This window comes from Macaca mulatta, chromosome 14 (assembly GCF_049350105.2).
Source record: "Macaca mulatta isolate MMU2019108-1 chromosome 14, T2T-MMU8v2.0, whole genome shotgun sequence".
NCBI classification, from domain to species: Eukaryota; Metazoa; Chordata; class Mammalia; order Primates; family Cercopithecidae; genus Macaca; species Macaca mulatta.
Window position 1 is genome coordinate 49,026,452 of NC_133419.1, and position 23,859 is coordinate 49,050,310.

General features: G+C 35.3%; 1 protein-coding gene across 41 annotated transcripts in view; it reads left to right on the top strand.

Moving 5' to 3' along the window:
- SOX6 (SRY-box transcription factor 6) overlaps positions 1-23,859 on the top strand; it is a 660,184-nt gene that overhangs the window by 180,062 nt on the left and 456,263 nt on the right. For 6 of the 41 annotated variants that reach the window (XM_077963228.1, XM_077963224.1, XM_077963232.1 and 3 more), the window contains exon 1: positions 2,994-3,067. The exons of the other annotated variants lie outside the window; for them this stretch is intronic. In XM_077963228.1, the coding sequence (XP_077819354.1) occupies positions 3,012-3,067 (56 nt within the window). In that variant the 5' untranslated portion in view covers positions 2,994-3,011. Of the gene's footprint in view, positions 1-2,993; positions 3,068-23,859 lie in introns of those variants that run through there. 41 annotated transcript variants of the gene reach the window in all.

Genomic DNA, 23,859 nt, shown 5'->3' on the forward strand with positions numbered 1-23,859 from the left:
TCTACAGGACACCTTGAGTGTTTTTTGTAGCATATAGGGAAAAATTAAGAGTCATATATACTTCTAGTCTGGTTATTTTATGCATAACTTAAATAACAAATAAAAGTGTACATATACGTGCACTGAGAAGGGGGGCATCAATAATGGCATTAATATTTTATAATACATTTATTAGTTTTATTAATATTTCTATGCTGCGCTTGGGCTGATTTCAGAGTAGATGGTATGGTCATAAGCAAGAATCCTTTACTGAGTGCACATGTCTAACTGAGGTGGAAGGAAAAGAGGTGGTACCTGAGGAGAGATTCTTAAGCAGGAAGAGAGGGCAGCAGGAAGTCTCTGGATGTGACATGAGTGGTGGCTGTAGTATTAGTGGGCTGTAGAATCTCTTCTGTTCTATACACATTTGGGCTTCATCAATAGTTAAAAAGTCCAGTGCTTTTAGGGTGGCTGAACCATACCCTTAGTAGTTTCACTCCAATTTGATAGGCAGTATGAAAAAGTCATTTTTCATTTAATATGAAAAACAAATTTTCCGTTAGAGAAATTTGTCTCTCAGCTCTCAATGGGTAGATGTATTTTCAGGATGGAGCAGGAAACTTGTATTCTGGACAGACACTGTGTTTGCAGATTTCATTTATCCTGATAACTCTTCTGTTTTACTTCTTACATTTTTTTTTCATCCAAGAAAATTGCCCTAAGTGAAGACAAATAGAGAAACAATATTATTAAAAATAAGTTTATCTTTGTTAAACTTGCTGCAGGGCAAAAAGAAATGGACTTGAAAGGGAAGTAAATTTATACTAATTTTTGCATTGTAGGAAATGTACTATTTTAGACACTGACTGACTGCTTCTGTTTTCTAAAATTAAGGAGCCTATAATCTCAGCACCATTAACAAGTGCTGTCATTCAGATACACAGTGTCTGGCTGATTTAAATAAAATGAAATGAAGATAGTTGTTTCTGGTCCCTTGGCTTCACTCATTGCCATAAACATATGCTCTGCGTCCCGCTTCTTTCCATCTTATTTATGACTTTAATTTGTTGTGTGGGCTGCGCTAGAAATTAAATTTAATATAATTCTCCAAGGGACCCTGTCATATAATAACATGGTAATTTCTGTGTATCCTTTTGAAAAATGAGGAAATTAATTCTTCCTGACATGTTCTAATTATTCCAGTGTGAACGGCAAATCCGCTTTTCCTAGCCCCTGAAGTGTTATAGGCAAATGGCTGGTGTTCAAAGCTGAGGTGCTAATGCTGACCAGCAGTGCGTTTAATTTGAAACATGAGCAGACACCTTTCAACACACCTTTGTAATATTGGAGTACTTTACAGAAATTAATTCACTACTTATTTGGCAGCTTAGCCTCAAGGTTATGTTTTTTTATTCATCAATGCTATAGTTATGTTAACATAATGTTTCCTGTTTCCTTCAGTGCTTGGTGTCTATATATGGAACTTAAAGTGTGCAATAGATAGTTGAAAGAGGAGAATCCAGACACTTCAGAAATACTGGTTGTATGCCAATCTGTGTTTACACTTTATAGAGAGGTGTAGTGAGGTCTTGAATGTTAAACTTAATTATAGTCTATGGTTGGCAGCTTTAACTGAAATTTACATAGTGTAGAAATTATTGAGACAATCTTGCTGTGGAAAGACAACTGTATACTCTGTTTCCCTGCTGTAAATTTCAGTTGTAAAAATTCAGTTTCTTACACAGGGAATGATACCATGAAAAGACAGTTTGTGAATAAAATTTGATGGAATAAGAATCTCAAGATCTGAACTCTGCCAGGAAGGAAGTAGCTATACTTTGAGAGAGAAAGGATTAAAGCCATTTTTTGGTGCTGTAGCTGTGTAACTTATTATTCATTCAGATCAATTGAAGGTCTATATAGTGTTCTTTAGAGGAATTACAAAAGAACTTACTTTATCCATAATCTTTATTGTGAAACTAGCTATTATATACATTTCTCTAATCACGTCAATCATTTGTGTCAGCCCTGATACAACTTCTTTGTTTTAGTGAGCACTTGATAAATGCCATTACATGTTGGCTATTTATTGTGATAAAAAATGAATACATGAGATTCTACTTAAAATAAAAGATAGAAATACAATTAAACTTAAGTAAAAGAAATAGAATTGTATTTGGAGTGACTGTAATTAAGGCTCTCTGTTTATCTGCTTCTGTATCTCTGTATTACATTCCCTTTACATTTCAGCTTAAATAGGAGAAATGTGAATGGTAGCATAATTATTCTGATAAATAGCATTAATGTTGCCCATAGTTTTTCTGTTGACCATTCAGCTGTTAGACATTTAATTTTATTCTCTCTGGCAATGTACTGGAGGCTACTGTCAGATTTAGATTATGAACAGTGAAGAAAATGATGAAAACTCTCTGTCTTAGCTTTCCCTTATACTTGCCTGATGAAAAAAGTTCTTTTGGCTGGAAACTTGGAAGAACATAGCAATATGCTTCTTCATATTCACCCACATGCCCTCCTGTACTTCTTGTCAGGAGAAGGTTATCATAAGGTTGCTTCTGTGGCATTTAAAGGGTAGGAGCTGGAAGAGATATCAGGAGGTAAGGAGTGAGCAAGGGGATCTCTTCTTAGACCCAGAGACTATACAGATTGCTCAAGATTTCCTGATCATGGACTTCTCCTTGGTGTCCTAGGGAAGGAAGGGAAATCTGCTGCCCATCTGACCCCTATTTTTCTTCTTTTGTTTTCACTGATATTATAGAAGGATTAGCACCCAACAACAGAGATATAGGTAGATCAGATTCTGATCCTATTAGACCAGATCCTCTTCAGAGCCTGATACACCATTTATATAGGTTCTAAGAAAGACTTGAAGATTTCCTGTATTCCTAATATTCTTCAAAATAAAGAATTCATAGAAAGTTCTTGACTAGGTTAAAGCAAGCTGCTCATATATCCAATTCTGCATATACCTAGTTCCATTCTCTTTCTAGGAAAGAAACTGCAAACATTTTTACATGCCTCCGTCTCTGGATGCTGCAATCAGTGTGTCCAGCAAAATAAATGAAAAGAGGTAAATATCCCCCAATTTTGAAAATTTTTCTCTTAAAATATTACTTAGGTTCAGTTTTTAGTCATTTTAATTTTAAAAAATCTCATTATAATTTCGAGTTAATGTATAGGAAATGGTTACACTTATTTCTATATACTCTTTACTTGAATCAAAGAAAATTGGCACATATGTTAAATTTTATTTAAAAATAAGTAAGTTGCAGTTTACTTTGCATATATAGTGTATATATATGTATACACATATATACATACTCACACACACAAAAACATACATACTTCCAAAAGGCCTATACTTGATTTGTCTTTCTTCATTAAACTCATTGATAACCTTCTTTTTACACTAGTAAGTTTGTTTCATGAATAAAATTTACTCATTTTACAGGCTTATCCAATTTCATTTACTGATTGATGACTATAGTTAAGAAAAAGATCTTCCCTACACTCACACATGCTTATATTTATACAATAACAACTTTTATTGAGCGTATGCCATATACCAGACACTGTACTAATCACTTTAATGAATTGTCTCATGTGAAACTATAAGCAACTCTTTGAGGTAGTTATTATATCTATTTTCCCAGTTTTATACATGAGGAAACTCAGCACGGACAAGTTAAATAATTTTCTCCATATTACATAGTTTACAGGTGGAAGAATGAACATTTTAACATATCAAGTGCTTAGAACAGTGCCTGGCACATAGTAAGCTTTCACTGAATGTTAGCTACCCCTGTTTTTGTGGTAGAATGCTCTGGGTCCTGAATTTCAAGAATGAGATTAGGAGACTTCCTCCAGAGAAGATGATAGAGAAACTAAACTACTTAGTATTTAAACCTAGCTTATGAACCTAGGTACTTATGAGACATTTAATCTTAATTCACATAAACAGATATTCTTTGAGTACTTGCAGTTTATAAGGTTCTCTTTTAGGTACTACAAGGTATATAAAAATGTCTCTGCTGTCACGGAGCTTACAATCTAGTGGGGTTGGGTGTGGGGATATGGGAAAATATATAATGACTGTAATACTGGATAGAATAAGATTAATTTTAAAATAGTTCAGGAGAGAATTTCTAAGGCCCTTACCTTTTTTAAAAAAAAAATAGAGACAGGGTTTTGCTCTGCCCCACAAGGCCAGAGTGCAGTGGCACAATCATAGCTCCCTTCAGCCTTGAGCTCCTGGGGTCAAGCAATCCACCTCCCAGCCTCCCAGGACTTAAAAAGTAGCTGAAACTTCAAGTGTGCAATGCTGTGCTGGCTATTTTTTTTTTTTTTAATTTCTTGTAAAGATGGAGTCTCACTATGTTGACCAGGCTGGTATTGATCTCCTGGCCTTAAACAGTTCTCCCACCTTGGCCTCCCAAAGCGCTGGGATTACATGTTTGAGCCTCCACAGTTGGCCAGGCCCTTACATTCTTAAATGTGCCTACATTCTTGGCCAGATTTTACACTTGGTTCACAGAAAAGGCTAGGATTCCATGAATAGATGATAGTTTGGGGACAGAACACAGCGGAGTGGTTTCATGCATATTGAATTTAAGAGGCTTCGTGTAGCAATATGTGAAGATGTCAGACAGTTAAAATGACAGCAAGGTGTCATTTACCGAAAAATTCTTATGCAAGAGGCACAATTATTCACTGCTCTGAATCTATCTTCTCATTTAATCCTTCCAACAACCCAGTAAAGTAGATATTATTATTACAAAACCTATTTAACAGATAAGGAAACTGAGAGTTAGAAAGATTAACTATTTTGCCTGAAGTTGCAGAATTGGTAGATGACAGAACCAGGACTTAAAATTAGGTGTTCATGATTCTGTGCTCTTAACTACAAAATTACATTGTGTGGAAGTATGAGTAGGGAACTCAAAAAAGAGTTCTGGGCTAGAGATAGAGATTTGGGAGTTACCTGCAAAGAAGTGATAGATGATATAATGCTGCAGACAGAGAGCGAGGTAAGAGGGAGCGAAGGAGAGAGGGAAAGAGTGAGAGAGGAAATGAAAGATAGAACACACCTTAAGATTGAAACCCTGAGGGAATGATAAAGGGAGAAGGGAGAAGAGCAATGAAAGAATAGAGAAAAATAAGTTTTTATGTCATGGAAGTCAAAAGAGGAGAGAATTTCAGTAAGAAGGAAGTGACCAACAGCAATTACTATTTTTTTTTTTAATTTTTTACCTTGGTAAAATAATTTACCTTGAGTTCCAGGATACATATGCAGAAACGTGCAGTTTGTTACATAGGTAAACGTGTGCCATGGTGGTTTAACAGCAATCACAATTGATTTGATATATTAGTATCGAATTCTGTTGAGAATTTTATAAGAATGAGGATTTGTCAATCGGAGCTTGTTGCTAAGGCCAGGGCTAGATGGCAAAGGGCTGCACTGTGAGGATGTTGATGAGGAAATAGTGGTAGAGGGATAGAACACTTTGTAAAGCAGCCTAGTAGCTGAGGTAGCAAGTGTCTAGGGCAGTCCCTTAACGGAGAAAGACCACTGAGGGAAGGGTCTTTTTTTTGGAAGAGGGAGAACATAATTATGTTTATAAATAGCAGGAAAGCAACCAGGAAAGAAAGAGAGGGGAGAAGGAAAATAAAAACAAAAAGAAGAGATAAAAAGGGAGAAGAAACTTTTTTTTTTGCTACGTGAAATAGTTTTGCTGAAAGACTTTTGGTAGGTGTATTAATTTCCTAGGGCTGCTGTAACAAAGTACCGTAAACTGAGTGGCTTCAAACAGAAATGTATTGTCTCACACTTCTGGAGGCTAGAAGTCTAAAATCAAGGTGTTGGCAGGGCCATGTTCCCTTTGAAACCTGTAGGGAATCTTTTTTTTTTTTTTTTTTTGCCTCTTCCTAGCTTCTGGTGGTTTGCTGGCAGTCACTGACTCTTTCAGATCTAAAATTCTATGATTCTGTGACTAATAGACTGTATTATTACAGCATTCATATTCTTAAAGGGAAACTTACATACAAGTTTTATGCTTTCACTATTAGCCTTCAAGTTGGTGTTTTATATTTATATCATTATGTGAAGACAATTTAAAGACAATTTGGAATTTGCAAAATATTTAGAACCACTTAAAAATAAATATAAAATATGTTCTAAGGCTAACTTTTCAGTTTTTAAAATCACAAGCCTCTTCAGAAGAAATTAAATTGGATTACATTTAAAATCATGTGATTTAACACAGAAATAAATATACATATGCAAATTGTTTGTACCCTGAACAATTATTGATATTCATATGCCTTTATTTTTAATCAATAGTTATTTTCTTTGCTATTGCAATCAAACACGGAAGAAATAATACTTGCAATTTCATTGGCAGTGCAGATGAGCTCTAAATAATAGCTTTAAGTTTCAACTGTGGTGAATATTATCATTTAACTTAAATATTGAACTATGAGGCTGCATAATAGTTGTATGCTTATGTCAGCTGGTTAAATATTTAAGTTAGACTGTTATTATTGAATATTTTATATAACATCTAATATAAACTTGATCATTAAAAAGGACCAATGCAATAATTAAAAATATCTTTAAATATTTATGCTACCACTTTTTTGTGGCTGATTTTATAAACTGTAGCATATTTTCTCTCAAGTATTTGTAATGTTTCATTTATAAGGCATCTCAGACAAATATTTGGTCTAGTTTTCTATTCACTTACAAAACTTTTATTGAGCACTTATGAACAAAGTATTCTGCTAAGGGCTAAGGATGCAAATCTAAATAGAAAAGGGCCTTTTACATCAAATAATTTTGTAGGCTGGAGAGGAAGATGAGACAGATACATAAGCAATTATAGTACTATATGATATACTGCACTAAACGTCTAAAGTGCTATGGGAGAATAGAAGAAGAAATTAAGAAGACATGTAAAGGGAATTGTCATCAAAGCAGTGACTTTGAGTCAGGTATTAGTAGAAGAGTAGGAGCTAAAAGAAAGAGCAAGCCCCATAATGGCAGCATCTTTAACTTGCTCACTAGTCTATCTCGTGCCTGTAACAGTGTCGGGCAATTTAGTAACTGTTGTTTTGAATTTTGACAATCTGGGTGGACAAAGATAAAAAAGGACATTCCAGAAGCAGAAAAACACGAGCAAAAGTATGGAGACATCCAAGGTCATGACATATGTTGGTTTATCATGACTGGAATGAGGGGTATGAGGAAGATGACTGAGAGTGTGTACTTTGGAGTCAGTCAGAGCAGAGCTGACTTCATTTTATGCTACCTTTATGATTGTGGGTAAAATGCCGAGCCTGTTTTCCTACTCTAAAATATAATTAATATTTATAATGTTGCTAAACAAATTGCCCAGATGTAGTGCCTGGTAAATGGGAAGCATTACATTGTTAAACCATTATTACTTTTTTTTGAGAAAGTGATGTGGCCTAAGACTAGAAGGATACATATGGTTAAAATCCTGAAGGCCTTTGTGCCTTATTAAGGAGTTTGAACTATCTTGTAGATGACTGGGAGCTGTTAAATTTTAGTTTGCTACTGAACATTAGCTACAACATATATACAAGGCACTCTGAAGAGGAGATTTAATAGCTTATAAACTGTATGTTATCCTTTTCATAATATTCTGTTATGTAAGTTCAGCATTCCTCATCCTGCTCATATTGCTTAAATATTTGATGCTCAATTCAAGTAGGGAATAGTCAGTGTTAATTTATTGACTTGTTTAAGCAAAGTGACCTTCTTCAAGTCTCCTGGGGTTGGGAGATGGGTTAAATATCACATAACAAAAACCCCAAAATTTGAAAAAAGAAGAATAAAATAATTAAATTGGAAGCTGTTATTTATAGGACTGATATATTAATAACCCAAAATATAACTAGAAGTGGCAAGTGGATGATCCATTGGTTGATAATTGAAAGCTGATTGCATTTTTATAGGTCATATTCCAAATCTAGCTGACCTAATAAGGTCTTTTAATAGACCACACATTCTAGAGATCATCTGCATACCAAAACCTTCTTGCACAACTTCTTACATATCATATATTCACAATTGTATTTGTTACTAAATGCTATATTTCATATTTCTGTTGATAAAGTCAGTGTTCACTCCGTTTTAAAAAATCTCTGGAAGGGCTTCATTTTTTTCTTCAAAAGGATGAAGAGAATGGAAAAATAATGAATGGATGTGTTTTGTTATGAGAAAACTATTTGCTATTGTTAACATTTTCAGGGTAGAAAAGGACAAAAATTTTGCCTTTCTTCATAATTTCAGGTGAAATTAATACTGCTAACCTAACGGTTTTGGTTAGTCTATCTTTGGCAGTTCAGTCTGGTTCAAGAGGTTTCTATAGGGAGAGAATGATTATTTTTAAAGGCCTTGATATGTCATTTTGAATCCTGAAGCAGAAATCATGTAGCCCTATAAACCTTAAATATTAGAAGATTACTGGCCATACAGCAAGCCCCCACAGAATACCTAGTGAATAAACGGTTTTAATATTCGAGTCATGGATGTAAGATGAAATGTACTAGGAGCTGAAACTCATGGGAGAAGAATCGTTTGTTAAGAATTGGTAGGAAATGGGCTACTACTACCAATGCTTTTTCGATCAGCATTTCTGCTCCTATGATTTGAGCACCTCTAACTGGATTAACTAACTGAATAACTGGATTTTGGTGCTTATTTAAAAGGCAGATTCTTGATGTTTCACCCCACCTTTTTGAATTAGAATCTCTAGATGCCCAGGAATCCTCATTTAAATGACTTCCACAGATGATTCTAATCACCACAAAGATTGAGACCCACTGTCCTAGAAAAATAATGTGGTAAAAAGCTGAGATTTAAAAAAATAAGACAAATGTAAAACTGGGTTTCTGATTAAGGCAGTCTGTGTCATCGGATACATCTAAAATAATTCGTGTTGAAAAATAACCTTTTTAATTCATTTTGTTTTATATTTAAAACTTAAGAGTAACAGCATGTGGACAGCTAATTAATACATTATTTCAGTATCATTCATAAATTGCTTTTGAATCCTTTGACTTAAAGAGAGACAGTTACAGTTTTGACTGTAATTAACTTGGCATGTGCCTTTGAATTAAGAACTGGAGTTCTGAACATCTTAAAGAGCTTTTAAAATGGTGCTGATGTCTTTTCATTGTTCCTACTTTACTGGGTGGGGCCCGGATATTTGTCATAAGTGAATTGGTGCTAATTAAAGACTGTATTGCTATCCATCTCTGTCAATCAAGGTAAATATATTTTTGAGTTAGTAGAAGGATGGGAAGTGAAAGAGGTGACCTGAAATGCCATGAAATGAATGCCAGTTGAATATAGAGAAAGTATAATTAGTAGGACTTGGTGGTGATTGGTTTGCTAAGGGAACTTTTAGGGAAAATCCCCAAACAGCACCATTTCTTTGTTTCTAAACATAATACAGTTTTATTTTCCTTCCTTTTTATGATCTCACATCTTATTTACTATGGAGAATTTAATGATTACCAGAATGTGGGAAATATTTGGCAATGTCTTACTGAATGTTAGTGTGTTTAATAGTAAAAATGTCAACATGATAATAATGCCTTATATAATTCAATAGAATATAAGAAATTAGGAAAGTTATCTATAATAAATACTTGACATGAAATCTAAGTCACAGTGGGACAATTAAAACCCGAGGAGGTTTAGTAACTTCAAGCTACCAAGAACAATTAACATTAATATGCTTCATAGTTATTAAAAGGTACATTGTTTTTTCTTCTATAATCTGTGGTTCCATTTTATTCTTTCTCATGCTTTTATTTTTCCTCATGTAGTTTATAAATTGGAATATTTGAATTTGTTTTTGTTTCACCTTGTATCATCTTAACTATAGTTTGGCCTGAAATTCCCAGAGAGCATTGGGATGTTGCCTAGCTATTATGAGATGACCAGAACTTTAAAAAATTTTGTTCAGCTGTATAAATTGTTTATTTTGGAAATTTGTCTAGTTTGTTGTATGGAAGTTATCTCTTAGATGTAGAGTCTACTATGTGCTGGGTACTGTTTGAGAGAATGGGGAGATAGTGAACAAAGCAAAATACCTGCTCTCATTAAGTTTATATTCTAATGGTAGTGGTAGGAGAGATATTAAAAAACAACAAATAAGCAAGTAAAATATATTAAAAGGTGATGAGTGATATGAAGAAACTTCAAGCATGGCAAAGGGGTAGGGAGTGCTGAGGTGAGGAGTTTACTATTTTATAAAATACAGTAAAATCATCTCAACAGATAAGGTGATATTTAAGTTGACACCAGAAAGAAGTGGAGAGGCAAACCTTGCAGATATTTGGTGGAAGACCATTCTAGAAAGAGAGAACCAGTATCCTGACATAGAGGAGCCAACTTGATGAGTTTGAAGAATAGTAACAGTAAGGAGACCACAATAGCTGTGTGATGTGATCAGTGAGGACAGGCATAATTTAAACCATTGTAAAGACTTTGGCTTTTACCCTGAGGAAGACGGGAAACCTGAAGAAGATGGGTTCTCAGCAGAAAGGTGACATGAGTTCTCAGCAGAAAAGTGACATGATCTGACTTCTGTGTTAAAAGGTTTGCTCTGGCAACTATGTTGAGTATAAACTATAGCAGGGAGACTAGTTAGGAGGTGTCTTAGTTGGCTCCGGCTGCTGAAGCAAAATGCCATAAACTGGGTGGCTTATAAACAACAGAAATTTATTTTTCACAATTCTGGAGGTTGGGAAGTTCAAAATTAAGGCACTGGCTGATCTGTTGTCTGGTGAGCGCCCACTTCCTCATAGACAACCAATTTCTCACTCTAACCTTACAAGGTGGAAAGGGCAAGGGGTGTCTCTTGAGGCTTTTTATAAGAGCACTAATCCCATTCAAGACGGCTCTGCCTCCATGACCTAATCAACTTTGAGAAGTCCCACTTTCTAATACAATTACTTTGAGGATGAGGATTTCAACATATGAATTTTGGGGAGACGTAACTAGTCAGACTATAGAAAGAGGCTTTTGCAGTAATCCGGGTAAAAGATGATGGAGTCTTGGATGAATGAATGAGAAAAATGAATGAATGAACAATGAAACCGACATGGATTATATCTGTCTTTCTAAACAAGTATAATGAGAATTGACCTACTTAGGTAAGTCTTCCCTGAGGAAGTGTAGGGATTGAGACGAGATCTGAAAGAAGAGTAGGCAATGACAAAGTAAAAGGGCTGGGGTCGGGGTAAGGAATGTGTAAAATATTTTAGGAAAAGGAAAGAGTATATGCAAATTTCCTATGGTGGGAGGAACATGTTGTGTTCCAGGAACTGGAGATTGATAAGTGAGGCCAAAGCTCAGAGAGCCAACATTTATATGCTAATTATATCATGTGTTTTGTTTATTTCTCACAATAGTCTGAGGTAGTTTCTATTGTTTCTATTTTATAGTTGAGGAAATTGAAACATACAGAAGTGAAGTGACTTGCCCAAGGTCACTAAGACATAGCAGAGCTGGTTTGTTTATTATAGCTACCTTCTACCCTCACTAGAGTGTGGGTAGTTCAATGAAGGCAGAGACCTTATTTATTTATCTATTTTTAACTTTTACATTCAAGTGTACATGTTTGTTGCATAGGTAAACTTGTGTCATAGGGTTTCATTGTACAGATTATTTTATTACCCAGGTATTAAGCCTAGTACTCAGTACTCATAAGTTATTTTTCCTGATTCTCTCCATTCTTCCACCCTCCACCCTCTGATAGGCCCCAGTGTGTGTTGTTCCCTCTATATGTCCACGTGTTCTCATCATTTAGCTCCCACTTAACATGTGGTATTTGGTTTTCTGCTCCTGTGTTAGTTTTCTAAGGATAATAGTCTTCAGCTTTATCCATGTCCCTGTGAAGGGCATGATCTCATTCTTTTTTTAGTGGCTGCATAGTATTCCATGGTGTATATGTACCACATTTCCTTTATCCAGTCTATCTTTGATGGGCATTTAGGTGAATCCTTGTCTTTGCTATTGAGAATAGTGCTCCTGCAATGAACACACACTTTCATGTGTCTTTATAATAGAACAATGTATATTCCTTTGGGTATGTACCCAGTAATGGGACTGCTGTGTCGAGTGGCATTTGTCTTTAGGTCTTTGAGGAATTGTCACACTGTCTTCCACAATGGTTGAACTAATTTACACTCTCACCTACAGTGTGATAAGCTTTCCGTTTTCTCCACAACTTTGCCAACATCTGTAATTTTTTGACTTTTTAATAATAGTGATTCTGACTGGCTTGAGATGGTATCTCATTGTGGTTTAGATTTGCATTTCTCTAATGATCAGTGATGTTGAACTTTTTTTACATGATTGTTGGCTGCATTAATGTCTTCTTTTGAAAAGTGCATGTTCATGTCCTTTGCCCACTTTTTAGTGGGGTTGTTTGTTTTTTCCTGTAAATTTAAGCTCCTTACAGATGCTGGATATTAGAACTTTGTTGGATGTATAGTTTGCAAAAATTTTCTCCCATTCTTTAGGTTGCTTGTTTGCTCTGTTGATAGCTTCTTTTACTGTGCAGAAGCTTTTTTAGTTTAATTAGATCCCATTTGTCAATTTTTGCTTTTGTTGCAATTGCTTCTGGTGTCTTAGTCATGAAATCTTTGCCTATGCTTATGTCCTGAATGGTATTGCCTAGGTTGTCTTCCAGGGTTTCTATAATTTGGGGTTTTACAATTAAGTCTTTAGTCTATCCTGAATTAATGTTTGTATATGGTGTAAGGAAGGGATCCAGTTTTAATCTTCTGCATATGGCTAGCCAGTTATGCCAGCAACATTTATTGAATAGGGAATCCTTTCCCCATTGCTTGTTTTTGTCAGGTTTGTCAATGATCAGATAGTTGTAGGTATGTGGTCTTATTTCTGGTTTCTGTATTCTGTTCCATTGGTCTATGTGTCTGTTATTGTGCCAGTACCATGCTGTTTTGGTTACTGTAGCCCTGTAGTGTAGTTTGAAGATGGGTAGCATGATACTTCCAGCTTTATTCTTTTTGCTTAGTATTGTTCTGGCTATTCAGGCACTTTTTGTAAATGCCATATGAATTTTAAAACAGTTTTTTTTTTTTTTTTGCGATGGAGTCTCGCTCTGTCCCCCAGGCTGGAGTGCACTGGCGTGATCTTGGCTCACTGCAAGCTCTGCCTCCTGGGTTCACGCCATCCTCCTGCCTCAGCCTCCTGAGCAGCTGGGATTACAGGCACCCGCCACCACGCCCGGCTAATTTTTTTGTGTTTTCAGTAGAGACGGGGTTTCACTGTGTTAACCAGGATGGTCTCGATCTCCTGACCTCGTGTTCCGCCCATCTCGGTCTCCCAAAGTGCTGGGATTACAGGCGTGAGCCACTGCGGCCGGCCTTAAAATAATTTTTTTTTCTAATTCTGTGAAAAATCTCAATGGTAGTTTACTAGGAATAGCATTGATTCTATAAATTGCTTTGGACAGTATAGCCATTTCAGTAATATTCATTCTTCCTATCCATGAGAATGTAATGTTTTTCTATTTATATGTATCATCTCTAATTTCTTTGAGCAGTGATTTGTAGTTCTCCTTGTAGAGATCTTTCACCTTCCTAGTTAACTGTTTTCCTAGATATTTTATTCTTTATGTGGCAATTGTGAATAGGAGTTTGTTCCTGATTTGGATCTCGGCTTGATTGTTGCTGGTGTATAAGAATGCTAGTGTTTTTTGCACGTGGATTGCGTATCCTAAGACTTTGCTGAAGTTGTTTATCAGCCTAAGAAGCTTTTGGGCTAAGACAGTGGGTTTTTCTAGATGTAGGATCATGTTGTCTGTAAACAGGGATAGTTTGACTTCCTCTCTACCCATTCTTTCTCTTGCCTGATTGCCCTGGCCAGGACTTCCAATACTATGTTGATTAGGAGCGGTGAGAGAAGGCATCCTTGCAGAGACCTTATTTTGTTTGAAGCTGTATCCTCAGCAAGTAGAACAGTGCGTAGCACATGTTAGATGTTCACTAAATATTTGCTGAATGAATACATGAGAGAATGAATTGGAATCAAGGTGTATTTAACTCCAAAGTCCATGTTCTTAACCACATCTTGCATACCAGATGCAAATTACAGCTGTCAGATTGTTTCTTAGAAAATGTTTTGATAAGGGGCCAAAGCATCAGGCCAGTCCAAAGGGAATGAAGAAAAAGAAATGCCAAAGGGGAACTAGCACTGAAGTGGTTCAATATAAATTTGCTATAAACTAGAAAAGATAAGAAGGGAGGAGGAAAAGAAGGCTCTGGTTCTAAAGCTGAGTGGCTAACTTCCATAGTAGCTTTCACTAGAACCTGGGCCTGGAACTTTTTTTTCTTTGCTATCCCACAGCTGCTCCTTGTTTTGACTTGGCCACTTTGTTTCCTGGGAAGCAGAACATGGTCAACATATCTTTCTGATGTCCTTTAATTCATTCTCTCACCAACTCCCCTTCCTCAAATATTTTTCGTATTGGGCACTCTCAGATAATTTGTCCCCAGAGCAATATGGCTTGTGGGACACACAGAATATCTCTTGACTTACTGATTCTGAGTTGGTAGTTCAGGTGTGTACCTTTACGCCTATCTATAGATATTTCTCTTTGAAATGGAACTTTGTGTATCTCACATCTAGGAATTCCATCCATAGTCTTTTCTGTTTCTTCACCTCACCTTGACTTATGTTCTTTTGCCACTTAAAACTATCTTTTCTCTTTTTTCTGAGAGGAAGAAATGTTCCATCTCTGTTCAGAAGGTGACATCACCACTGTGCCTTATTACTTCCATTCCCTCCAGAGAGGATTCCCTCTCTTTCTTTTCATGGTGTTGGAGATTCAGGATCCATTTTCTATTTTGCCACTTTCTGGCTTTGGGAAGTTGAACGAGTTACTTGCCTTTTTTGAGTCTCAATTTATTATCTTAAAATACCATTTGTCCTGCTAACCTTGCAAGTTTGTAGTGAGTCAGTTACAATAGTGTTTATGAATCCACTTTATAAGCTAGAAAACACCGTTCAAATGCAAGATGCTGTTATTACAACCTAGTGCACAAATAATTCAGATTTCTTCTTAAGATAGATTTCCTTGACTTTGGTAACCCTTGAAATATCCTTACTTCCTTCTTCCTTTTACTATCAAACCTCTTGAAAGAATAATCTTTATTTTCTATCTATATCTCCTTATTCCTCTGTCTATTGGAATCTGACTTCTGTTTCATTCTGGCTAACTGTATTGAATGTGCTGCCTTCAGGATTACTAGAGATTGCCTAATTCCATATTTAATGTATTTTTCTTAGGCCTCACTCTTTTCACTTTCTGTAGTAATTAATATTGTTGACTAAAAATGGCTCATGACAGCACTTAACACAGAGTAGGTATTCAACAAGTTTTTAGTACATAAATGTTCCTCTTTAGCCTTTTTAGATTAATATACTTTTTCTGTTCATAAAACAAATACGTGCATCTTTGAGTTTAGTTCTTTCTCTGCTGTTTTCACTCTGTACTTTCTAAGAGGTCTGATTTATTCTAATGCTTTTTAACGCTACATGGATAGATCTCATGTCTACTTTTCCAGGTCTGTCCTTAGCCTTAGTTCTGCCTGTTTAACTCCATATTTTTACCTGGATGTCTCATTGTCACTTCAAATTCAGCAAGTTTACCATTTATTTCCCCTAAGTCAATCTCCCTTTTTGCCTTTTGTATTTTTGACAGGGGTACAAGCACTTAGTCACCCAGACTTGAGACTTTAAAAATGTGTTGACTCCTTTTTCTTTATGTATTATTGCAGTGGTCACTCATTTGTTAATCAAATGTTTATTCAGTATTTGTTACACAAAAAGCACTATTCTAGATGCTAGGAATATTGACGTGAAACAAAACAGACAAAAATAACGTCACAAGGATCTTATTTTCTAGTCATTTGCATTTATTAATCCATTTGTTCAATAAATATTTATTGAGAGTGATGGTGGTAGAATTTTTTATAGGATTGTCAGAGAAGGCTTCTCTGATACAGAGGGATTTGAAGAGGAACTTGAACAAAGTGAAGAAGCAGGCCATGCAAAGTACTGGAAGAAGAACTCCCAGGAAAAGGGAAAAATGTATAGAAAGGCCTTGAAGTGTGAGGATCTTGGCTGTTCAAAGAAAAGTTGGCACCAATAGAGTGATGAGAGTCAAATGGGTGAATAAAAGGGAATTTGGAGATAATATTAGAAAGATAGCTGGTAGCCAGGTTAAGTGGTTCCTCAATAGAATGATGAAGACTCTGGGTTTTTTCTAAGTGAGATAGGAAGCCATTGGAGGATTGGAGAACCACAATGATATAATTTACGTTTAAAAGATAATCTGATATTAGAAGAATAGACTATAGAAGAGCAGTTGTGGCAGCAGAAACACCAGTTACGAGACTAATATAAAGGTGTTTATATGAGAGATGATGATGGCTTGGACTAGAGTCGTAGCAGCAGAAAATGATACATACTATGAATACATAAATTAGAAAAAAAATGAAGAAAGAAAAGTTTTTTGAGTAGATGTCACTTCTTCTGTTAGCATGGCTTTGTGAGTTGGCAAAACTTTTCCTTGGAGGTGTCTTTTCCTTAGATGTTTACAGGCCAATGTAGGGCGCATGATTTAGTGAGCAGTGCTGGCTAGTTTTGCAGCCTACTTGCTCCTTCAGCTGGGCACCCTTGTGCAGTGAATAGACTGTATAATGGTACACAACCATTTGGATAGAGGTGAAGGGAGTGCAAATTAACTCTTAATAAATGTTTTTATTCCCATTATTCTCAAAAGGCCCTTATCACTTCACATGTATTTAATCTCTCCACATAGACTATAAGGCCACTGAGGACCAGAACTGTTTTATTCTTTGCTTCAAGAGTACCTGACATGGTGTCCTATCTGTAGTCTGAGGTTTGTTGATGGTGAATAATGAAATTATTTTATGTCACTCCTTTGCACAGATCATTTTACTAAAGTTCCTGAGGTCTAAAATAGTTCTGCATGTTAATAAAATATAATTATAGCAGATTATATCCATTGTTAAGAGACATAAACTGTCAAATGTAAAGGCCATTAGTGTGACTTATATAAAAGTGGATGTATTTTTTTCCTGTCATGTAGTATTAGTTGCTATCAGAGAGACTGACTATTTCAATGTACCCAGGTTTATTTTAATAGCTCATACCAACTGCAAGGAAAGTGATAAAATATTTTATTTTTTTCATATGTCCTTATTTCAATAATGCAGCAGTATCTTGAAATGAGATAGTATGGATGAAGCAAGTCTAGGGACTGCTGCCAAGTCCTACATAGCAGCAGCATGGAAGTAGTTTAGTCAGTTTCACTAAAAGTTTGAAATCTATTGTATTAGAGTCATGTGCAAAAGCTGTGTTAATTGCTAGCTTATTTTCCATATGGTTCTGTTTTAATGAAGCATATTTAACACAGATGGTTGGAAAGTAAGTTGGGCAATGTCTAAACTGACTCTAACTAATTCTTACAGTGCTTTCACTCCAATAATTAACAGTGCCTTCACTCCAATACTTAACAGTGCCTCTGTAAAGTTCCTTCATTCACAGTTTTTATTGTACTTGAAATATGACCTAAGATAACTAAAAACTATTCTTTCTTTAAATGCGATCTCTGAAAAGAACAAGAACAGTCATAGTTCCTAAATGAAGTGAAAACAAATCAAGTCAAAGATACTGCAGCTTGTTTTCTTTTGTATAATATCGTTGAATTCTGTTCATCATTACTATGACTATTCCTGAAGGTGTTTAATTGAGACAATGGGCATTATAAAGGGTTACATATAGGAACTGAAATGACTTTACCAAATGCTGAAGTTGGGTTTGTTCACATGACACTAATTTTACCTCTTCGGGGATATGAAATAGAATAGTCTAGAATATTAATATTTCTTATTTGTACATGTTCTATATTTTATGCATTAAAATTGGACTTACTAGATGTTAACATTAAATTAGAAATGAAATTAAGGATAAATTGTCCAGCAATACTGTAAAATCTTATTTCATTTTTTTTCTATGAGACTCAAATACCAATATATAGTCATTGTGTTTGTCTTCAATCTTTTGAGAGTTCAGATATGTTACCTTGCTTAACAATGATGTGCTGATTTCTTCTAAGTATTTTATTTTGGTACCTTTTGGTGTACTTACAAATATGTACAATTGTCTTCGTATTTGCTCAAGAATAAGGATACTGTCCCTGTTAGACTCGAGGTTGAATTCTGAGAGGAAAAAGGGAAACATGGTTCAAAGGGTTTGTATCAATTTTGCCATTTTTTTCTCACATTGTCACTAAAGTATTCTCTCTGTTATCTGAATAAGACATCTGCTAACCAGTCTGGCCCTTTTTACCTGATTGTTTAAGAAGTCTTAGCTAAATGTTAGGCCCTGGAGGCCCAGGAATCTGCTAAATGCTGCTAAGCTTGAAAGACATAATGTCCTTGGTCTGTTTTGTGTCTCCCACTCTTGGATATCTTTGATAAATGACCCCAATGTAAATGTGGGATAAATCAAGCAATGGTGTATTCTAAGCAGTGACTGGCCCAAAAGATTACATCTTAATAAACAATGGACTTTTCTCATATTCTAGAGAGGTTGAAGAATACAATACAAAAATTAAGTTTTCACCCAACTTAGTTATATAAATATGGGGAGTCCTAACACTGAAGAAAAAAATACTTTTTAAAAAACTAGTTTGTGAGAAATCTTCTAGAATAACAATCCTACCTTTTATCTCTCCCTAGTAGTCTTTCCCTAGAGGAGGTTAACATTAGATCAGAAAGTTCTCTGCCTAGATGTATTTGGGGAGTGGTATTGAACATATCCCTTTGCCACAGAAACTAGTCATCTTTAAATGTCAGCTTCAATGTTGAAATTTTATGAGAATGGAAAGGAATACACATTTTTACTTATTTTAGACTTCTCTTTGGAAAATGTAGTCGGCTGCTGTTGTCTCAAGTTGGAAGGGTTTACAAAGTTTTCTTCAAATATTAATCTCAAATACTCATGGAAAACAAATGCAATCCAGAATTAGACAAAAAGAATAAATGTATCTTCCCTTTAAAAAACTTAATAATTATAGCACATCAGTCTTAGCCATTTTTTGACCTTTTTCTCAATTTATATTTACCCTGGATACTATTCTTTTGTCTTGTTTATTTTAAGCATGGCTTAATTTTTCACCGGAGCAAGAGCTTAAAAACATCAGAGTAAGAAGAGAACAATTACATTTGTGACAATTGTCAATTACTTGCACATTATTCAAGATAGAATATATTTTCCAATTAATGTTAGAAACAGAATTGTAGAATTACTTTTGAGTTTGATTCACTTTGAGAAATCTAAGAAAAAATTTTAAAATCCATTCTGCCACCTTTCCCCCCTCATGTAGGGCTGTTCTTAAAGTCAAATAGAGTTGCTGTTTGGAATACTCTCTGACTTTGAACTCTGTGGAAAACCACTTTAAGGTACAGGGAGCCTTATGTTGAGTTAGGCAGCCGGAGATGAGCTATTGCCATGGTGTTGATAGTGAGTATGGGAGGGACTCTGAAAATGAGGTTTAAAATATCAGGTTGCCGCGATTAGCAGTTTTTGGATAGGAAAAATCCGGCTATATTATTCATCGTTATTATCTATATGGCATTGTAATCTAGATGTCAGGCATTTTTCATCATTATTATCTAGAAGTCAGGTATTTGGGGTCAGTTATCTCTTTTCTTTTTGCAGGAACAATGTTTTTATTTTAGAGAAAATAATATATTTTGCATTTAATTTTTTTATTTTTAAAATTTCTCAGTATGGTTTTCAGGTCTAATCCTTGAACTGTATTTCTTTTGGTCTTGATTTTGTTTTCAAAGAAATAGCAGAGCTTTGTAATAAAATACTGCCCTAAAGAAGAAAGAAATATGATTTTTTTTTACTAGTTTCTATGGAAAAGCATATAACTGTAATAATATTTTAACTATGGTTTGTATAGACCATACTCATTTAAACTCTATGCAAATCTGTGTTACTTTAGGGCAAACAAGCTACAAAACTATAATGTGTGGTGTAGTGAGCATACACCATAAATTTGATAATCATACTTGTGAATTCATCATATTTCATACAGGAGATTGTTGTAGCATTATGAATAGTAATGTGCAAATGGCATGAAAAAAATGCTGCCACACTCTTGAATCTGTGCCAAGTTGCACTGATTGATAAGTGAAGATAGTAAAATGGCAGAAATTTTACATTGACTTTAATGCATGGAGTTTCCATAATTCCCAATGAATCTGGAATGTTAATATAAATACTCTTTTTGTGAGGCGGCGGGAAACATGCTGCCCAGACTACACATGTTATCCAGCTAGGACTGCCTCTACTGTTCAGAGAAATAAGAGTGGGAGGCTGTCTTAAGTGAAAGTGAAAAAAGGTATTTGTTTAGCTGCATGGCAACACAAATATTTCGCTTAGTGAGACTGACAATGCATCTTATTATGTGAGCGGGTGCCAGCTTATAAAAAATTTCTGTTTAACTTTCCATATTAGTTAAAGGTGCCCATGCTTAACTGTTTGAAGCCTGGCAATCAGGTTCCTTCCCTCTTGCTGATCCCCGCTCCCACTCCCTGTTGTTGCCCCCAACTTTTTGTCTACCACTGTTTTTTGTTTTTTTTCCCACAGTAATAGATGAGAGAGCTAAGGATATCTGGTCCATTGAATGCTAAGGATATCTGGTCCATTGAATACTGTTAGGAATATGTGGGGAACTCTGCCATGTTGAAGTCGGCCTCGAGCTAGACATTTGTTACTTCTTCCCATTTCTCTTATTCCTGATGCACTCTTCTTAAGGCTAATTGTTATATTCTGCCTTGACGGTAGAAACATTCAATGGTATTGTTTCAAGTTGACAGTTCCCTGTAGCACTACCATTGCCTGAGTACCAGTTGCATGTTCTCAAGATAAAAAATCCTTGATCTTAAATTCTCCAATCTCTTGCAATGCATTCGGATCCTAGGCTGCTTTCCTTTTTATAGTGATAGAAAGCAGAAGAAAATGACTTTTAAGTGATATGATTATCATATCACTTAAAAATTAGTTATTTTATGAATTTCAAAATACCTTTTACTTCAGGAGTACTTGACATCAAGGTCTCAATGTTTGAATTGCCATGATTCCTGCATTATATGCAATTTCAGTAGTTTTATCAGGATATGGTACTGTAAGGTGAAGGCAAAACACATTTTTAAATGTCTGTGACTATAATGTACAACTGAAAGATTCTTACCAGTCACAAGCCTAGAATGATGTACAAGGACCCACCTAGATGAGTAGTGGAGGAAATGTACATTTTAAAAAATAATTTCATCATATTTTTAAAAGCTGTAGCATCAGGAATATTAGAGTTTGTTTAAATATTTCAAAATGTTTTGCCCAATGAGAGAGTGTTGGTTACAGAATGAACTCAGAGAAATGGTTTATAATAGACAAAATACTTTAAAATTATATAAACCAAGAGAGTTAAAACTAGGCATCACTTTGCATGAAGAAATTGAAAACAAATTCAAATAGTAATTGTTTTGCACCAATATCTGCATAAGGTTTAAGCAATTGTGTTCCATGGTTATATTTATATTTCTTTTATAAAAAATAGTTGGGGCATTCAACTTTTAAAAAATTATATGTATATTCAGGTATGAGAATTAGAAGCCTATTCTAAAACTGATTTTTTTTTTTTTCCAAATTAAGTTGCTGGAAGATTGCAGTAAAATATTTTCCTTTTCTTACTTCCCACTGCTGCATTCTGGTTCTTATCCTATTGCATCTCTGTCTATTTTTAGTATGGATGTTGGTCCTCTTGGAAAAGAGAATCCTCCTAAATCCAGAAGACTATGGTATCATCTGTCAGGCAGAAGCCTGAACTGGCTGAGGGGTTGTAAATGTCTGCCCTGTCAAGGACCTTTCTGACTTCTTTACCACCTTATTACACCAATCAAAGTTGTGAATTTTTGCTGAATTAGTGGCATTCTGGCCCTGTGTCTGGGCCTTTCAGAGAGATAACACAATATGCTGTCCATTGATAGGATGGGCCAGGGGTATGGATGGCTAGGAGGCAATGCAGTTACAGTCTGGATGGAACCCAATGTAAATGTTTTGTCATTAGCATTCTGGTTAATTAGATAGTCATGGTAAGCCTCAAAGTGTCAATATATGAATTTTTTTAAAAAGTACATTTGGATTTTACTGTGCTTTGTATTATTGCTTAGTTCCTTCTCATCAAAAGCAACTCATTTCCTCTCTTCAAGCAGGACAATACTTGTACTTTCCCACCAAGGCTGGCTGGTTAGGGTAGCTAAATTGGTCCAGTATGAAAGGACATCAAATTTACATGGGAGGTTCTGACCCCATTCTATGCTTCAGCGTGAAAGGTAGAAGGAAGATATTGTTCTATTGAATACTTCTGTCTCCATGTCTTCCATCTTGCCCATCCAATTACTAGTTGACATTTAAAGTATTTGGTAGTGGCTTTATGGGACACTATTGTGATATTTTGTTAAGATTTCATAGTCCCCAAAGTGGAAAAATACCTCTGGTTTCTTGTCAATTACAGTTCTTGGCAGATAATAAGCACCTAATAAATATTTGTTGAATGAATAATTGAGTAAATTTGTGAAAGTATAGGAAATGTTAACAAGAGAAGAATATACAGTTCTTGAAAGATGCTGCTGAGAATGACTTAGTGTTGTGGACACTTAAAGTCCAAATTCTGAGATTAACTGGTAACCTGTTGAAATGAAGACTCCTTAATTTAAATAATTTGGGGCAGATTTTCAGATTTTATTTTTTAGCTGGTACAAATTAGCCATTATTATTTTTCCAAGAATTGTCAGGTAGCATTCAGTTTTCAAAATCTGGTATTTTAGAAGGCAGTGGAATCGTCTAAAATGTCATACTTGGAAGACTGCCTACAATTCAGAATAAATTATTTTTATAGTTCCAGAGAGACTAGAGACTTCTTGGAAAATGCTGTACCTATCTGTTGTTTTATATTTTCTTTGCTAAAGGATAATGCTGGAAGCATGATGCTCACAAGTAGGAAAAATTGGCATTTCAGTCTACAGGAAGCTTGGCAAAAGTCTTTTTCTGAACATGTTTTTCTTTCTATTAAAGTTTGATTGTGAATCATGTGGGTGTCAATGTGAAGGTGTATTTTTCCAGCTGACCACAGTACATGTGACAGGCAGACTATCTCCAGTGCTCTATTAGCCTACTGTGGTGCTAATGCCTTATGAGGTGAGCACCATGATCATGTTCATTGTACAGAGAGGTAGGCAGCAGAGTAAGTGTATATTCTTTAAAGAGCTACGTATTGGGACAAATCCCTTGTGAAGTCACGTGTGCTAAACTTTATGCCGAATATTTAAAATCAAAGGACTATCTAGGATCCCAGATCCCAACAGTGTTCCTCATAACTTTACTTTTTTAACCTAGGAATTGATACACTCAGGAGGCATTTTTTTCTTCAAAATTCTCTTTACTATTATTTTCCTCAATGACATGCCATTTAGATTGCCAGATAATCTAGAAGTTTGCTGGTATCCCTCATGATTGATCATTTATTCTGCCTGTGTATTCCATGGTGTTCTTTGTGCATATTATTTTTAATTAAAACATAATAATTGTACATATTTATGGGGTATAGAGTGATATTTCAATATAGGTATACAATGTGTAATGATCAAATTAGGGTAATTAGCATATCCATCATCTCAAACATTTATCATTTT